Source organism: Eubalaena glacialis, chromosome 9 (genome assembly GCF_028564815.1).
Source record: "Eubalaena glacialis isolate mEubGla1 chromosome 9, mEubGla1.1.hap2.+ XY, whole genome shotgun sequence".
NCBI classification, from domain to species: domain Eukaryota; kingdom Metazoa; phylum Chordata; class Mammalia; order Artiodactyla; family Balaenidae; genus Eubalaena; species Eubalaena glacialis.
In genome coordinates this window covers 36,303,590-36,322,589 of record NC_083724.1, presented here as the reverse complement: position 1 = coordinate 36,322,589, position 19,000 = coordinate 36,303,590, and the positions used below count along the sequence as shown (strand labels likewise).

Sequence of the window (19,000 nt, the reverse complement as noted above, 5' to 3'; positions counted from 1 at the left end):
CAAAGCCCACAAGAGTGTATCAGGGCTGAGGGAGGGAAGGGCCTGTGAATTTCCCTGTCTATCCAGTCCTCCTCCTTGCTGGGAAGACTGCAGGGATGTACGTGACTTATGCAAAGTCACTCTCAATACATGGAGAAAGAGACCCAGAGTCACAAGGACACACAGAGAAAAGGGCAGGAACTACCTGCAAACAGGAAGCAACAGGAATTCAAGATGGCAACATTTGCTTAAACATCCTCAGAAAAGGTTTCTGAGCACCAAGAGCCACCCTGAAAGGGCAAGAAGACGGAGAAAGTACCAGAATGAGAGGGTTGGACTTTTTCCGGATGTCTACGCCGGCCTCCGCGTTGTCATAAATGTTGTTGCCAGCGATCAGGCCTCCGCCCTCCAAGCGAAGAAAGATGCCTGACGCTCTGCAGTGGTGAATGTGGTTCCTGAGCATGATGATCTAGGCAGAGAAGAGAGAGCCATTCATTTTCCTGTCACAAAGGTATTTTAAAAAACTGCTTGGGGAATACCTGAGTCTTCCTTCCCGTCTGGTCCATGCAGTTCTACCTGATGCCACACCAGCCACTCTCTGCCGTGTGCTCGTGAGGACTGAGCCATTTCCGTGTCCTTCCTGGCTTTGCCCTACAGGCACTGCACCAACCTCACGCCAGTTCTTTACTAAAACCTGGATGGAAGCTTGGCCCTGAGCTCCACATTCACAGCCTCTGAGCAGGATAAATAACTGGATGATGGCATGGAAAGGACGCTTAGAGAAGGTGGGATTTAGTGGTCTGCAAACTCTACATGCAGTGCAGTTACATGAAGATTTCCAGGGGTCCAAGGGCATAGCTACTTTGAATGGAATCGAGTGCCAGATCCACCACTTCCACACGTGCCTTTGCTGAACTTCACCTGCCTGAGGAAGCACCTGAGGGTAAAGTACCTCGTAGGCTGTCCTCTCCCACCTTCCCTTTTGCTTTCCACTTTTAAGACAAATACCCATTCTTGCCCGCTTTGCATCTCCCTTGCTGTATTATTATCCTGGAGTGGAAAAAACAATGGAACTCCAAGCTAAGAGACAATTACAAGCGTTGGTATAAGATAAAGAAGCCTCTTTAAAACAAGGTACCATAACTCAGTAAACAGCTTATTAAGGGGATGCACTGCCACTTACATTCTCTTTTTAGCAATTCTAAAAATCTAGAATACATATTGTTTTAAACAACTATGTATTAACAATGAAATGTACTACATTAAGGTAAATTGTGTACTAACAATAAACACTGTATTACATTAGGATAAAACTCTGGGAGGGGTAAAGTATAATGGAAGTACAATTTCAAGGAGAAGCTTTCTGCTTAGGATGGGGAAAGTTGGAAAGAGCATTGCTCCCACACTTACAACAAGAAGATACAAAAACATAACCTTTCTTGAATCCATCAGCGAGCTGAGGTTGCAGGACAACCAACTAGCCTGGAATCTAAGGGAAGCAGGCACCTTCAAGGACACGAGATGTGAGTACCTGTTTGTCTGAAAAGACACAGATGCCATACTGGCCAGTAAGAAGAGTTCAGCTAACCGTTTCCATGAACTGTTAAAGGCCAGTTGTGAACTAGTGAGAGCACAGAAGCCCCGGGAGCAGCTGCATCTATTCACTTCTCCATGGACCTCGCCAGGTGCTCATGGACAAAGACTGAGGGCAGAACGAGAGACAGGAGACAGCCTCCCTCCTGGTGGGCGCTTGGGGGAAAGTACAGCCACTGTGGGAAAAGTACAGCCACTGTGGGAGAAGCACTAAGCCACTCCTGGATTTTTCTCTCCTAATTGTCCCAAAGAACAAGCCTTAAGCAGCTGGGGGAAGGGCAGCAAACCCCGTGGCTCTCAAGGGAGGGAACAGAAAAACAATAAACCCTTTACCCCTCAGGGAGGTGGGAGGAAAATATCTTGGGCCTCGATCATTAGAGCCCCCCTAGTGCTGGGGGGTGAGACAGGACCACTGAAAAGGGCCTAGTGCCAAGGTCCTAAATCCACCGACACAGCACCTTCCTAAGACTAAGGATAAATGCCGACACGAGAGGCTCCCTACCACCCACTGCGCCACCAGGCTGGCCAGCCAGAGCCATGGCAGTGGCCTGCTGCTGGGAGGGGCAAGAGCACGGAGGAGCAGATGCAAAGGGAAGACCTAAAACAGAAAAGCCCACTGGCAAACCAGCCAAGGAAATGCAGGAGGAATCGGGAGCCTGTGGTTCACTGAAGGTAATCGTAACAACAAAATCCAAGCGTCACAGAAGAGGCATGCCCATTCCCACACATAAACACCATTTACCTCTGTCTCCACCGTCTATACAAGATACCTCACTTCCAACTAAAAATTACCAGATACCCAAAGAAGCAAGAAAAAAAAATCATGGTCAGTGATACTTTTCTTCATTCCCTCTGCCAGCCTCTACCCTCTCGGGAATGTTCTGGAGGGCAGAGGTAGGGCGGCTGCCCTCTGGCCACCGGATCAAGGCCTTGCTCCTGGCCACAGGGACCAGCTCAGTAAGCCGGCACTCCCGCCCACAGCTCCCCACTTGTATTAATGCCATTTGATATATGTGTTCCCGAAGCTGCATACTCATGAGACACCATGGGTTGTTTTAGTCAAAAGCCAGCCAAAATCAGCTTTTCAGGTTCCTTTTTGGAGACTCACTAGGAATAGTTGGCTGCACAATTCCTGCCACAAGTTCCCTGGGGGCAACAGTTCCAGAGGGCTACAACGAAAGCTGTTTAACTTTTTGTCTCTCCTTGTCCATGACTCCAATTACCACCTGCTCCCAAGTCTGCAGGTCAGGGCACATCTCTCTTCAAAGCTCCAGCCCTACGTAACCAGATGGCACCTCTGCCTGATGTCACTGATGCTCCAAACTCAACGTGCCCAGAACCGCACTCAGCATCTTTCTCTCCGCATCCTAACCTTCTCAGCTTCTCAGTTCCTGCCTTTGCCTCAGCCACTCGCACCAGAAATCTAGGCTGCATAACCTCGACCGCGCCCCTCCCAAGTTTCTCCTCGCCACCTCTCCGGACTGCCCTGTTCCTCCTCTCCATGTATGGACCCTAATTATCCACTGCCCCACACTGATTGTGTCTCCAGTCTTGTTCCCCTCCACTCCATTCCACACAAAGCTGACAGAAGGAGCTTTCCAAATGCGGATCTGACCACAATTCTCTGCTTAAAATCTTGCAGTGTGTTCCCACTGCCCTCAAGACAACTCCCATCTCTCTGACGAGACACCTGCCCCTGAGCTGACTCCTGCTGACTAGCCCTCACCTCACGCTCTGGCTGTTGAGGTTACTTGCGACTCCCTGAGTGTCCTGTGTCCTCTCTATGTCTGGGCCTTCCCGCATGCCTCCTTTGCCTCACAGCTTCACCCTGCCAACTCCTAGTCTTCCTAGACAGCTTAGCCAGGCACCATTCCTCCGGGAAAGATTTTTTCTTAAAGTCTTAAAAAAAAAAACACCAAACATATTTATGGAGTGCTTGCTATGCACCAGACACACTGCTAAGCACTTTATATATATATGCATATATATGACCTCAGTCAATCCTCACCACATCTTGGAGCAGGTAGTATCATTAGTCCAAAGGGCATATAGCTAATAAGGGGCAGAGCCAGAATTTGACTCAGAAGCCACACTCTTAATAACTATGCAAGGAGGAAAGCCCTCCTTGAGGGCTCACCCCAGATCCTTTCACCGTGGTCCCCCTGAGAGCAAAGCTGTCACCCACCCCTTTTATTTGACCTTTACCTTTTATTCTCTGTTCATAGCACAGTTTTATATTGTGTTTTCAGGGTAACACCACCTGAGATTCTCTTTGGAAATGGGTAAAATACAATTAAGATGCAATTGCTATTAACCATTCTAGAAGCCTTCAAAGACCTGCAAGACTCACATGTGACATCTGTACAACGCCCTTCAGTTTTCTAAATGCTTTTGCCAATATTATGGCACTGGGTCCTCACAAACCCCCAGTCGAAGAGGTGGGGCAGTATTTCCATTTCACACGAGAGGAAGGTAATGTTCACAGTGAATTAGAGGAGAGGTGAGACTCAAACCTAGGAGCTATGTCATGCTTCCTTCTAAAAGGTCATGTCTTTCCTTTTAGAAGCCTTTCCCATCCTGAGCTGCTACTGTCCTGTGGTGCCTGAGGGGTTGCAGGTACAAGGTGCTGACGGCATGCAGAGCAGGATGACCCATTCTTAGCATGAAGTCCATACATCTCAACGGGGCTTTCTAGGCCCTGGGCAAGGTGGATTCTGCTTACCTCCCCTGCGCATTTTCCAACGGTCCCCACCACACTGCTGAACTTGGCCTCACATCCAGGCCCCAGCACAGGATGTCTGCTGCCCGAACCCTCACTGTGCACCTCCTTTTCACCACACGCAGCCCGTTTTCCTTGGTTCTCCTCTCCTCATCCTACACAGCTTCGACATCTCCTCGTCTGGGAAGCCTTCTCAACTACCCACACAGTTTGGATCACAGGCAGCGATCACGTCTCCCAAAATTATCTTGCATCCAGGCTAAAGAGCCCTTGTTCCTTCTACTAGGAGTTGGGTGACATATTTGAGAAGCAGCATAACATAGTGAAAGGAGGTGGAAGACCTGGGTTCTAGTCCCCATTCTGTTTGGCCTCTAACCTGCTGTGTGATCCTGAGTGAGTCACCTTCCTCCCTAGGCCTATTTCCTCTTCTGTAAAATGGGAAGAATAGTTTCTGCCTCATCCAAATCAGATGATGGACACGAGGCAAGTGTGTGTTATAAGCTTAAAAGATGATTTTTTAAAAAAATGCATACTAGCACCATCCAAGCCCTCCTGCGTACAGCCACTGAAGCCCTCTCACCACTCAAAAATCATGTTCCTTGTGACCCAGCGAGGCCTCATGGGTCTGTACAGTAAGCCTTATGACAGCACCTTGTTATTATGTATACATCGCACCTTGCTATTATGTATACATCGCACCGCATAAGTCAGGTTCCGGAAGATGTTTCCTTCCATCTTGGCTCGGCCATAAGAGCAAACGAAGACGCCTCCCTTCCCGTCCCGGAACAGGCACTTGCGGATGAGGCAGCCCTGCACAGAGCTGGCCAGCGCCATGGCCTCCCTGTCCTTCTGCAGCTCCTGGTGTAGTGAGTTCAGCACCAGGCAGCTGGGCAGCTGGATGGATGCTCCCGGCAGTGGTGGGCCCAAAAAGGAGCCCCCCAGGACCGGCCGCGGGCCCTGCACTTGGTAGGACAGTCTGTACGTGAGCTGGTCCTCATCCTCATCCTCACCGCTGGGACTCAGGCCTCCATCGCTGCTGTCTGGGGTCCGGGCCACCCTTTCCCCATCACTGCCCACCTCTGCCTCCTGTGAGCGAGCCTTGGGGGAGCCAGTTGCTGGGCTGGTAGGGCTCTGGCTACCCTCAATGACAATGCCACAGGTTCTTGGGCTCCACGCCTGGTCCCTGCTTTCCAGGTCCAAGGACATTAAAGAGTCAGAGTCCTCTGTCGGGAGCACGCCAGGAGAGGACCTGATAAGCCCTAAGAGATGCGTGTAGGCCCAGTTGTTTTCTGAGGACGGGTGGCCCTCAACAGTCACAGAGTTGTTTTCACTGCCCACGAATTCACAGTTTTCCAGGACACACAGGGGCACATTGTGCAGAAAGACATGGGTGTTTTTGAAGGTGCAAAACTTCACTTGGCAGGTGCCCGGGCCATGGACCTGGATGTGTCCATTCTCAAAGTTGCAGTTGTCAAACTGGACGTGACCTGAAGTTGTCTGGGGAACGAAAGAGAGAAAGTGGGTGTAACAGGGATAAGATCTGTTTTGCTAGTCAGAGCTCTAACTGTTCTGTAAGGGGGTGGCACCTGGAAAGGCCATCTGTCCTGCTGGTCATGTTCCCTTCCCCACAGGGCAAGGGTCTTGCCAGCACCAGGAGGAACCAGGAGCTGCTGTGCATCAGAAGGAAGATCATTTGGAGCTGCCTGCCCTTCCCTCCTTCCAATCCCAAAGGGCAGGGGACAAGAGTAGAAACGGATAATGGCAGAAAAGTTCACTTTCTGGAGCAGGGCCCTTCCCCAAACCCTCAAATCTCAAGTAAATTCCACCAGTGCTCATGAAGCGCTTAGTGAGAATAAAGAGTTGGGGGTGGGGGGTGGGTAACATGGAGAAGGGGAAGATGCTGAATGCTCAGAGGGATGCTGGGTGAAATGGAATCGACACGTTAATACTGGACATGAACCAGGAGACCGTCGCTCAAGGGAGAAATGATGGGGGAGAGCTTTGGATTCTCACAAACACAGGAACTGGCTGGGATGTGAGCCCAACTTTACCAAGCCCTCTGATGGGTGAGGGTCCCACGTGGTGTCTCAGTTACACGGAGGCTGTGTCCCACCAGGTGGTCTTCCTCCGGGTCTCTCCTTCCAAAGCACTATCCCTTCATTCGAATCCTCCCTCGGCCCTGCGAGCCTGCCTCCACCTGAGCCTGCAGCCCTGAGGTTCACCACATAGGCCAGCCTGGAGTGTGGACTCAGGACAGAGCTGGGCAAAGCCGGAGGGCTGACAGAGGCCAGGGTGGGCCAGGAGGGGCTGAGCTCTGCTGGGGCTGGGCCAGCAGTGGGAGGCCCAGACACAGGTGCTGGGAAGGTCTGCGTGGGAACTGGTGCTGGTGCAGAACTACGGCAGGAGACAGCAGGCCACGTCCCTAAAGAGGGGGACAAGGTGTACTGCCGTGACCAGGTGAGTGCCCTGAGCAGTGGCTAAGAGTGCGGGCTCTGGGGTCCAGCTGCAGGGCCCAGCTCCCAGCTCTGCCTCTTCCAGGTGTGTTATCTTGGATAAACACATCACTTCTCTAAGCCTCAGTTTCTCTGTCTGCAACACGGGGCTCACGAACTAACAAAGCACCAGGCACGGAGCCAGGCACAAAGTTGGCACGTGAGGAAAGCCAGCTGCTATCATCTGGGGTCAAGGGACGTGGAGAGCAGAGAGTTCTCTGGGGTGGGGGTACTACTCGGCCCTACAGAATAGCCCACCTGAGACCCTCAGCCCTCCAGGACTGATGGAGAAGCCCAGCCACTCTGCATTCTTGAAGAAGAACTGCTTCTGGATTCCACGCCAAGCTCCATGAGATGTACTTGAACCATAAAATGAGGTAGTAGTGTCTCATGATCCCATTTAGTAATCCTTGGACAATTTTACATTCTCTAGCAGTGACCTCCCTTGAGAGCTTGTCCCAGAACTTAACTCCCCTTAACCTCTCTAGTTCTTCCCTATGGCTAACCTAACTTTTTCTTGCTGAAATTTAAGTCTATTTTCTCTTACTTGGTCCTCTCTGTAGAAAAACCCTGGCTCTCTAGAGACGCAGAGCCATTGCTAGGGTTCTCCTCAGAAGTCATAAAAAACGGCTGTGAAGTCACCCTGGCCTTTGCATTTTTCAGGCAAGGTCATCCTAGCCCCTTGTCCTGCTTTTAGTTAAAAGACAAGCATGGACTGAGCACTAATATATGCCAAGCACTAAGCCAGATGGTGGGCTGGGCTACAAAGAAGTCTACGGCCAAGACCCATCCCTTGAGGATCTGTAGCTGCACTTGTGAGGCGGAAGTGGAGGCTGAAGAATAAATGACTATGAAATGTGGAAGGTCTGGAAACGAATCGCTCTTCCAGATCTGCAGATGAGCACAGAAGGACCCCATCGGTTCTTCTGAAATGTTCTAAGTAGCAAACAGCCTTTTAAGCTTCCAGGGAATGCAGAACAATGTAATTTCAAAAGTGGTTAGACTCAAAGGCCTGGATTTGAGTTCCAACCTCACTAATTATCCACTTGAGAAAGTTACTCAGCATCTCTGAGCCTCAGTGTCTCTCATTTGCGAAATGGGGACACACCTACTCTGTCTACCACAACTGTTTGTTGTGGGGATCAAATGAGGCCACAGATGGAAAGTCACCTATCTTATGATTACAGGCTTTGGACCCTACCTCTGTCGCTTACAAAGTCTGAGACCCTTGTTGAGGCTCCATTTGCTCATCAATAAAGCCAGCTGACACTACCCATCTTAATCATGGCTGTAAAGCACGTGGCTGGCACACGGTAAGTGCATCATAAGTGATTGGTGGCATAATGATCATTACGAATGTGAGAGACAATTTGGTTGTTATTGGTAGAATAGTGGCAATATAATTTTTGTTGACTAGGTACAAAATCCATGTATCACAATCAGATGCTAGGCAATGCAGCTCCTGGCAGTCTACAGCTATTAGCTCTAGACTGCTCTGCCAGAAGCTACCAACATCCCAACACATGCTTGTCTTTGAAAACAACTGCTCTGTTCCTAGAAGGAATGTGTTCTACTGATATTTCCTGATCCTCTCTCCAGTCACCCTTGGCAAAAGCCTGACCTTCCTTGACCCTCTGCAGAGTGGGGCTAATGTGCTGAAGGTCACTGGCCTGCAGAGCCCCCCTCTTTGGCCATCTCTCTGGGAACGCTGCCTGTTCTCTGCTTCCTGTCACCATGTGGCATGTGGCATGTGGCACGCTCCCGGAGCCTGGCTGCTCTACCTGTGGCCCCAGTTGGTCCAGGTTGGAAAGGAAGAAGCACAAAGCAATTTTGGCCTCCAGTGCAAGGCTCATTTTTTTAAGTACAGCTTTTTCAGGAATAAAGCAGAATGTTGATCTCTACTGATCCCTGTGCCTCTTTCTCAACTGGTGCAGAACTCAGAGGAGTGTGTTATAGGACTAATGACTGAACTCTCTCTCTTTTAATTCCAACAAAAAAAGGGTTACAAACCCACTGAAAAGAGGCCAAGGCCCAGGGTCAGGCCGGGAGAGGCTATCCATCCGAGGTAGACACCCACCTTAAACATGAAGGGTGAGAACCAGGCTGGCATGAAGACAAGGTTGCACAGGCGTGTGGTTGAGCACTGCTGGTCAATGCTGGCTAGCAGGGCCACTTCGCCCAACTTCCCGTGGCCTACGATCTCCACGGGCACCTTCAGGATAATTTCACCTTGCTCTTCGTGCAGACCTGGGAACAGCAGGATTCGGTCAAATAGGCTGGACATGGCCAGGGCACTGCCTAGGCTGTGAAACTCATGGCCTGGCCCGACACTCAGGGTACGACGTGTCCTCCTCCGGCGAAATAGAGAAAAGCAGACAGAGGTCTCCAAGATCGCGGCATTCTTGGTCCACATCTTGGAGGCAAGGTAATGCTGCTTGAAGGCCTCCCTCCAAGACTCAGGTTCCACATCAGGCTGGTTGGGCCAGTTGGGGTGGCGGCACTCGGTGTAGCCCAGATACAGCTGCCGCCAGCGAGTCCTATCAAGACTGAGGATCAGTTCATACCAGGCCCTGCACACTAGGCTGCAACGGCCCAGGTCGGGAAGGGGCAGGTAGGCTAAGATCATGCGCCACAGCTCCAGGGGGAGGATGCCAGCCTCCATGGTCACCTGGGAGACAGACACAGAACAAAAGAGGTTTTTGTCTACGCTGCTTACAGTCCCCCTTCTTAAAATATCCCCTGCCTTCTGACCCCAGGGGTGAACAGGCATCTAGGCCCAGCCAATCACAGGACTCCACCCACTGAGTCAGAATCCTTCCCTGGGATTTTTCTGCCTGCAATCAGCAGGGAAAACTTTCTTTTCTCTTAAAGACACTATAAGGATATGACCCTGGAACTGCTGGCAGCCACGTTCCCTACCTTATGGATAAAACCTTGTGTTACCAAAGCCAAGGAGAAATGAGGAGATGAAAGATGAAAATTGAAAAAGAGAAAGAAACATAGTATGTGTGTATGTGTCCTGGTGGTATGATTCCAGATTCCTGAAGATGCCCTGGAATCTTCAGTTTTCCTTCAAGTCTGTGAGGTACCTCAATGGCCTTCTAATAAATTCTCTTTCTGCTTAAGCTGGTTTGATTTCAATTTCTGTAACTTGTAGCTAAAAGAGTTTGGACTAATACAGAGGGAACCCACCTTTGGCTGTTACTGTCCTAGAGCTGTCTCTCCTCATCACAGATCAAATCCTCATGGGAGGCAACCTCAGGAAAACTGCTGCTGAGGTTTTGGTCCTGGCTCTGCCACTGGTTACTGATGTAACCCTAGTGTCCCAAGCATCTACTGGGCTAGCTGTCCAACCATCTGCTCACATGATTTTTTTTGGGAAAGTATCCGTCCCCCCACCAACAGTTTATACCACTTGCTTATAGAGGTAGGGCTTTCCGCAGCCGTGTGTGTGGAATAACACTATCCAGACCCCTGGTTGCAAATGACTGGACTCTGGATGGCTCCACTGGGCCACTGAGATCTTTAGGGGAATGTGAGTTGCAATTCTAGAATCAGATTGACTTCTTTCCTGAATGGAGGGGAATGAATGGCTTGTTTCCTAAGCTATAAACTCAGGAATAGTTGTTGGTGACCATTTTCTCTGGGGGCAGGGGAGGGCGGAAGCAGAAGAAGCTGGTCTGCATTGAGAGGAGGATGAATGAGAGATACAGAAAAAAGCAGAGAAAAGGGCAGAAACAAGGGGCATCCCAGTGTTTCTCCAGCACTGCAGGTCACAGCTCCAGTCTACTCTCAAAGCTCAGCTCCATCCTTGCCTTTTGAATCCCTTCAGCTACCTCTGTACTCTTCTAGTAAATTCTCCTTTTTGCCTAAGCTGGCTTCACTGCATTTCTGTTGTTTACACCTAGTTTAAGCTCTCTCATTTATCAGTGTCAGTTTCCCCACCTAAAAAACAAGGCGGCTGAATTAGATGACCTAGAGCAACTTCCAAGTCTGAACCCTGTAAGGTCTCTAGACAACTAGAAACTAAAACTGGAAACAGGGCAGACTCCATCACTGACTTTAATAATCAAGTTGTCCACCTCTCCAGGGCCTTAGTTTTCCCCTCAATTTTATAAAAATGACGATCAAACTTGTCAGCCATTATTCCCAAGAAGGCTAAAAACACAGATGTATGATTACCTCTGATAGAAATTCTGAGCCTCCTCCAGACAGGTATGGCTTTAACTCTACAGGATTAGTATCAGAGCCCAGGTATGCAGGTTCTTCCATCATGATCACCCAGTGAGACTTTATGAAGTTCTCAGCAGCACTGGAGAAGAGCTGGCTCTGGACTGGTAAGCATGATGTAGACAGGAAAGAAAGGCTGGGCTCCTGATACTGCAACTCCCCCAGGCGAACACAATTTTACTCATGGTGGTTTCTGTGACACCCGTGTCTCCTGTTCCTCATCCCTTCTTTAGCCACACATTCCCAGCCTTTTAAGGAGAAGAATGTTCTTCTATCCCTTCTCTAACCATTCTCTAGCTAAGTGATCACATTCATTCCCTTGATTTCAACTACCAGTGTAAATTCAGGACCTCAAAATCTGAATTTCCAGCCCCAGCTGTCTCTTTCAAGCTCCATACATGAACACCCAATTGCTGGCCAGACATTTCTACCTGAATGTTCCACAGACACTAAAAACTCAGCATCATATCCAAAATGGAACCTCACCTTCCACTTTAGACCACGACAGAATTCCTAGAACTGGATTCTCCCACCTGCCACAAGCGGGGGAACAGAATACATGCTCTCAGGCACTGAATAGCAAGCCACACAGGACTGTGATCTTAGAAAGCAAGGAAACAGGAGGAGAGTGCATGACTGCTCCAGCTGTCATCTTGGGGCACCTTCTCATTGTGGGGTAGGGAGATGGAGCCCAGGCAGAGTGATAGTCTACTGAGCAGGCAAATTTGACTTATGGGCTGAAGTGGCTGAAATCTGCGAGGCAGGGTATCCAGAGGGAGTGAGTGACACAGAGTGGGGGTGGGTTTGGTGGGCAGTTTCTTGGCTGAAAGCTGGACCACACATGCACAGGGTGGGACTTCCACAGACCTAGTGGAAAATTGCCTTCTCTGTGATGATGTAAGTGGTGATACTAGAGATCAGGCAGAGCTGGGAGATCATGGAATTCCACCCAGAATATGGAGCATTCATATTGAGACTCAGAAAGGATGTGCCATGGGAATAAATTCAAATCGGAAGAATAAAGTCAAGCTTCATAGGATCAAAGGGTTCTGCCAGTAACTTATGCCTGCTAGAATGAAATTTAACAGTCCTAAAAAAAAAAAAAAAAAAAAGGACAACATAATCTAGACTCCCTCAACATGTCAGCTACAAGATACTGTGATGTTGGCATAAGAAAACTAGAGAGTCCTAAGACCCAGTTCCACCCACCAGTGGGCAGGCACCAGTCCCTCCCACCAGGAAGCCAGCACAAGCCCTTGGACCCTCATCCACCAGGGGGCAGACACCAGAAGCAAGAGGAGCTACAATTCTGCAGCCTGAGGAATGGAGGCCACAAACACAGAAAGTTAGACAAAACAAGATGGCAGAGGAATATGTCCCAGACGAAGGAACAAGATAAAACTCCAGAAGGACAACTAAGTGAAGTGGAGATAGGCAATCTGCCTAAAAAAGAATTCAGAGTAATGATAGTAGAGGTGATCCAAGATCTCGGAAAAAGAATGGAGGCACAGATTGAGAAGATACATGAAATGTTTAACAAAGAGTTAGAAGTTTTAAAGAACAGAGATGAACAATATAATTACTGAAATGAAAAATACAGTAGAAGGAATCAATAGCAGAATAAATGAGGCAGAAGAACAAATAAGTGAGCTGGAAGACAGACTGGTGGAAATCACTGCTGCAGAACAGAATAAAGAAAAAAGAATGAAAAGAAATGAGGACAGTCTGAGAGACCTCTGGGACAACATTAAATGCACCAATACCCACATTATAAGGATCCCAGAAGGAGAAGAGAGAGAGAAAGGGCCTGAGAAAATATTTGAAAAGATAATAGTTGAAAACTTCCTTAACATGGGAAAGGAAACACTCAAGTCCAGGATCCGCAGAGAATCCCATAGGGGATAAACCCAAGGAGGAACATGCCAAGATACATACTATTCAAATTGACAAAAATTAAAGACAAAGATAAAATATTAAAAGCAACAAGAGAAAAAGCAACAAATAAAATACAAGGGAATCCCCATAAGGTTATCAGCTGATTTTTCAGCAGAAACTCTGCAGGCCAGAAAGGAGTGGCACAATATATTGAAAGTGATGAAAGGGGAAAACCTACAACCAAGAATACTCTACCCAGCAAGGCGCCCATTCAGATTCTAAGGAGAAATCAAAAGCTTTACAGACAAGCAAAAGCTAAGAGAATTCAGCACCACCAGACCAGCTTTACAAGAAATGCTAAAGGAACTTCTCTAGATGGAAAAGAAAAGGCCACAACTAGAAACAAGAAAATTACGAATGGGAAAGCTCACCAGTAAAGGGAAACATACAGTTAAGGTAGGTAATCATCCACACACAAATATGATACTTAAGCCAGTAATTGTGAGAGGAGGAGAATACAAATGCAGGATATTTGAAACACATTTGAAATTAAGAGATCAGCAACCTAAAACAATCATGCATATATATAGACTGCTATACCAAAACCATGGTAACCGCAAACCAAAAATCTACAATAGATACACACACAAAAGAAAGCAATCCAAACACAACACTAAAGATAGTCATCAAATCACAAGAGAACAAAAGAGGAAGGGAAGAAAAAAGAACCACAAAAACAAATCCCAAACAATTATCAAAATGGCAATAAGAACATACATATTGATGATTACCTTAAATGTAAATGGATTAAATGCTCTAACCAAAAGACATAGACTGGCTGAATAGATACAAAAACAAGACCTGTATATATGCTGTCTACAAGAGACCCACTTCAGATATAGGGACACATACAGACAAAGTGAGGGGATGGAAAATGGTATTCCATGCAAATGGAAATCAAAAGAAAGCTGGAGTAGCAATACTCATGTCAGACAAAATAGACTTTAAAATAAAGGCTGTTACAACAGACAAAGAAGGAGGCTACATAATGATCAAGGGATCAATCCAAGAAGATATAACAACTGTAAATATATATGCACCCAACATAGGGGGACCTCAACATATAAGGCAAATGCTAACAGCCATAAAAGGAGAAATTGACAGTAACACAATAATAGTAGGGGACTTTAACACCCCACTTACGTCAATGGACAGATCATCCAGAAAGAAAATCAATAAGGAAACACAGGCCTTAAATGACACATTAGATCACATGGACCTAATTGATATTTACAGAACATTCCATCCGAAAGCAGCAGGATACACATTCTACTTAAGTGCACACAGAACATTCTCCAGGATAGATCACATGCTGGGCCATAAAGCAAGCCTTAGTAAATTTAAGAAAACTGAAATCATATCAAACATCTTTTCCGATCACAACGCTATGAGATTAGAAATCAACTACAAGAAAAAAACAGTAAAAAAAAGCAAACACGTGGAGGCTAAACAATATGTTACTAAACAATCAATGGATCACTGAAGAAATCAAAGAGGAAATAAAAAAATACCTAGAGACATATGAAAACGAAAACACAACAATCCAAAACCTATGGGACGCAGCAAAAGCAGTTCAAATAGGGAAGGTTACAGCAATACAATCTTCCTCAGGAAACAAGGAAAATCTCAAATAAACAACCTAACCTTACACCTAAAGTAACTAGAGAAAAAATAACAAACAAAACCCAAAGTTAGTAGAAGGAAAGAAACCATAAAGATCAGAGCAGAAATAAATGAAATAGAGGTAAAGAAAACAATAGAAAAGATCAAGCTGGTTCTTTGAAAAGATAAGCAAAATTAATAAAACTTTAGCTAGACTCATCAAGAAAAAAAGGTAGAGAGCTCAAATCAATAACATTAGAATGAAAAAGGACAACCTGGAAGAAATGGACAAATTCTTAGAAAGGTACAATCGTCCAAGAATGAACCAGGAAGAAATAGAAAATATGAACAGACCAATCACAAGTACTGATATTGAAACTGTGATTAAAAAACTTCCAACAAACAAAAGTCCAGGACCAGATGGCTTCACAGGTGAAGTCTATCAAACATTTAGAGAAGAGTTAACAACTATCCTTCTGGAACTATTCCAAAAAGCTGCAGAGGAAGGAACACTCCCAAACTCATTCTATGAGGCCACCATCACTCAGATACCAAAACCAGACAAAGATAGCACAAAAAAAGAAAATTACAGGCCAATATTACTGATGAACATAGATGCAAAAATCTTTAACAAAATACTAGCAAACCGAATTCAACAATACATTAAAAGGATCATACACCATGATCAAGTGGGATTTATCCCAGGGGTGCAAGGATTTTTCAATATCTGCATATCAATCAGTGTGATACACCACATTAACAAATTGAAGAATAAAAACCATATGATCATCTCAATAGATGCAGAAAAACCTTTTGATAAAATTCAACACTGATTTATGATAAAAACTCTCCAGAAAGTGGGTATAGAGGGAACCTACCTCAACATGATAAAGGCCATCTACAACAAACCCACAGCTAACATGGTACTCAACAGTGAAAAGCTGAAAGCATTTCCTCTAAGATCAGGAACAAGGTAAGGATCCCGCATGCCGCGGAGCAACTAGGCCCGTGAGCCACAACTACTGAGCCTGCGCGTCTGGAGCCTGTGCTCCGCAACAAGAGAGGCCGCAATAGTGAAGAGGCCCGCGCACCGCGATGAAGAGTGGCCCCCGCTCGCCACAACTAGAGAAAGCCCTCGCACAGAAACGAAGACCCAACACGGCCAAAAATAAAAAAAAAAAAAAAAAAAAAAAAAAGATTAAGTTAACCCTTTCATATTCAACTCTCACATAACTCATTCTTTCCCTCACAACTTCTTATCTTTGCACTCCACATTCCTCCCAAACATCTTCCAGACCTTCCGCAGCTCTGCCTCTAATTGCCCTTTTCCTAATTTGACTGCTGCTCTTCTCATTACAGTGTCATTTGCAGAAGGGAGGAGCTCTGATGCCAGGACTCTGAGTGGGTTGAATGCAGTTCAGTTTCAGGTGGGCCTCTCCTCCAACTAGGTTCTTGGCTCACTTATGAGGTAATTTAATTTAAAATGTTATTTTGCCTGTCCATCAGGTCTTGGTGACCTGTACATGATTCTCTGAGTTCAGTGACTTCATACGTCACATTTCTTCTAACCCTGACCCTTCACACAGTCCCTTCCTGAAACCTCAGATTTAGCCTCCTTCTTCCACATAACAGATGCCTCCTGATTACCCTGTGTCCCACACAGTTCACATTTACCTTTGTAAATTTTTTATCTCCCTATTAAGAGGAGTTCATTTACAATATTTTTCTCTGTCCTTGCTTCACTTTTTTCCTTATTATATTGCTACTTCAATTCAAAACCACCAGAAGAACACTGTTATCACCATTTTAACAAGTTCCTATATAAAAGAATACAAACTGTCAACCACTCAAACATTTCTTCCCAGAGGGTGATCCCATCCCAGGAAGGACCACTTGCTGCATGTGGAAGGAGTATCTTTCAGTCATTATTAAGAACTCTGACCTACTTCTTAGACTCCTTGCTCTCCTCATCCCCACCTCTCACTTTCCAATTTATTAGCATCTTTGATTATAACTGTATGCTGTTCTTCCAGGGGCACCATCTAATGTGTACTTTCCAACGTGCCTTATCCACAATGTTCTTTCCTTCTACAAGGGACAACTCTGACAGGTGTTCAAGAGTGAATCAGAGAATCCTAAAGAAATCCAATCTCGACAGCCTTCCAGGTGACAGGCTTCCCTATGGCGTCACGCAAGTCTGCCCAGGAGGACCCTCTCTGGGACCCAATGCTAACGGTCACTACTCCAATTCTCAGGAGGATGTAGAGACCCAAATCACAGTTACTCAAACTACGACCACCAAGCCCGATTACTGCATCCAACCCCACTGCTGACTTGAACCTATTTCACTATCTATTAGCGTTCAACCCAGTCAACCCGCTGAATGTTCCATGTGACATCCCACAGTACCCAGCACTGCCAACTCCTGTCCCAGATGAGTTGCCACAGCAGCCCATCAATAAGGAATACATTGGGCCACCAAAATTGAGCTATAGAGAATACAGCAAGAACCAAACACACCATCTAATACCTAGCACAAAGCATGACTTTAAGTAAATGAATAAACAGAAGTGAATTGCCATCATGCCTCTACCCCAATTTTTTGGTGAATAATTAGTTCTTGCAAACTTATATAAATTTACTATATAAACACAGCTTCAGGGCCCTCCCTCCCCCCACAAAATTCCTGCATCTACACAGAAATTCTTACATAGAAATTCTTAAAGTTTCATTGTGAATTTAAAAAATTAGAGAATTAAAAATCCCTTTTATTTCTTGTTCCTTTGTCTTGCAAACATAGCCCTTACAGAGTGTGAGGGATTCTAGGATGAGAAAGAAGTGACAGGAAATGGACACAGCTAATAACAACCCGAGAGAGAAAGTATTAAGCATAATTACAGCTTACAGAGCTCAAGAGGAAAGAAAATCTTTAAACCAGGCTTGGTGGGACTTCCCAGAGGTTCTTAAAACATGGCTCTTGACCATTCCCCCTCAGAATCACCCAGGGCCTGTTCCTAGCTCCACTTCAGATCTCCAGAATCAGAATCTCTGGGGTGGGAATGTAAATTGGTGCAGCCACTATGGAGAAGAGCATGGGGGTTCCTTCAAAAACTAAAAACAGTACCACCATATGATCCTGCAATCCCATTCCTGGGCATATATCTGGAGAAAACCCTAACATGAAAAGACACATGCACCCCTATGTTGATAGCAGCACTATTTACAACAGCCAAGACATGGAAGTAACCTAAATGTCCATTGACAGATGAATGGATAAAGAAGATGTGGTATATATATATACAATGGAATATTACTCAGCCATAAAAAGAATGAAATAATGCCATTTGCAGCATCATGGATGGACCTAGAGATTATCATATTAAGTGAAGTCAGACAGAGAAAGACAAATATCATGAGATATCACTTATATGTGGAATCTAAAAAAATGATACAAATGAACTTAGTTACAAAACAGAAACAGACTCAAAGAAAACAAACTTTTGGTTACCAAAGGGGACAGTGGGGGGATGTGGAGATAAATTAGGAGTTTGGGATTAACATATACACATTACTATATATAAAAGAGGTAAACAACAAGGACCTACTGTATAGCACTGGGAACTATCCTCAATATCTTGTAATAACCTATAATGGAAAAGAATCTGAAGAAGTACATATATCTGAAGAAGTGTGTATATATATATATACCTGAATCACTTTGCTGTACACCCGAAACTAATAATAATAATACAACATTGTAACTTAACTATACTTCAATAAAAAAAAAAAATTAAATAAAATATAAGAAAAAAAAGAATCTCTGGAATGGAACCAATTACCTGCAACTTTTCCAAGATCCCTGGTGACTGTAAGGAAAAGGGCCCCCTTTCCACACTTTGATGCAGCACTCCCAATAAAGCGCTCTCCTCAGCTTCAAACCTTTCGGTGAGTGGCTCTCCCAGTATCCTGCGAAGTCAGAAGACCTAGGATTAAGTGGTATGCAAGCTTGAGCAAGTCACTTAACCTCCCTGGGCCTGGTTTCCTCATATGTAAATTGGGGAGCTTGATACCACCCCAAAGGATTGCTATGTGGATTAAAAGATCTAATGCATATTGTGTTGATAATTAGTTCTCTTTACCAACTATTTCCAGGTTCCCCTCCTTTTGGCACATGACAGTATTGCACTCTCGGTCCCTCCTGTGGTTGGTTGGGTAGGGTCACATGACCAGTACTAATCAATGAGTTTTGAGAAGGGATGTGTATCACTTCTTAACTGGAGCACTTCACTGCCTGTGCAAGATCATCCAGAGCTCTCTTCTTTCCAGCACAGCAACTGGCAACATTTGAGATGATGGCTACTCTGGTAGCCTGGCTCCTTGAGTGATTAGGAAAAGCAGAGTCTCCCTGCCAACCCAAAATGGATACCATGCATGAAACATAATCCTGTGT

The 19,000-nt window shown here is 45.9% G+C and overlaps 1 protein-coding gene across 5 annotated transcripts in view; it reads right to left on the bottom strand.

The window, feature by feature from the left end:
• FBXO10 (F-box protein 10) overlaps positions 1–19,000 on the bottom strand; it is a 64,357-nt gene that overhangs the window by 29,876 nt on the left and 15,481 nt on the right. For 3 of the 5 annotated variants that reach the window (XM_061200220.1, XM_061200223.1, XM_061200221.1), the window contains exons 2-5: positions 18,390–18,516; positions 8,861–9,451; positions 4,967–5,788; positions 299–448 (exon numbers count right to left, since the gene is read on the bottom strand). In XM_061200220.1, the coding sequence (XP_061056203.1) occupies positions 299–448; positions 4,967–5,788; positions 8,861–9,445 (1,557 nt within the window). In that variant the 5' untranslated portion in view covers positions 9,446–9,451; positions 18,390–18,516. The remainder of the gene's footprint in view (positions 1–298; positions 449–4,966; positions 5,789–8,860; positions 9,452–18,389; positions 18,517–19,000) is intronic. The other 2 variants (XM_061200224.1, XM_061200222.1) reach the window with 2 other exon arrangements.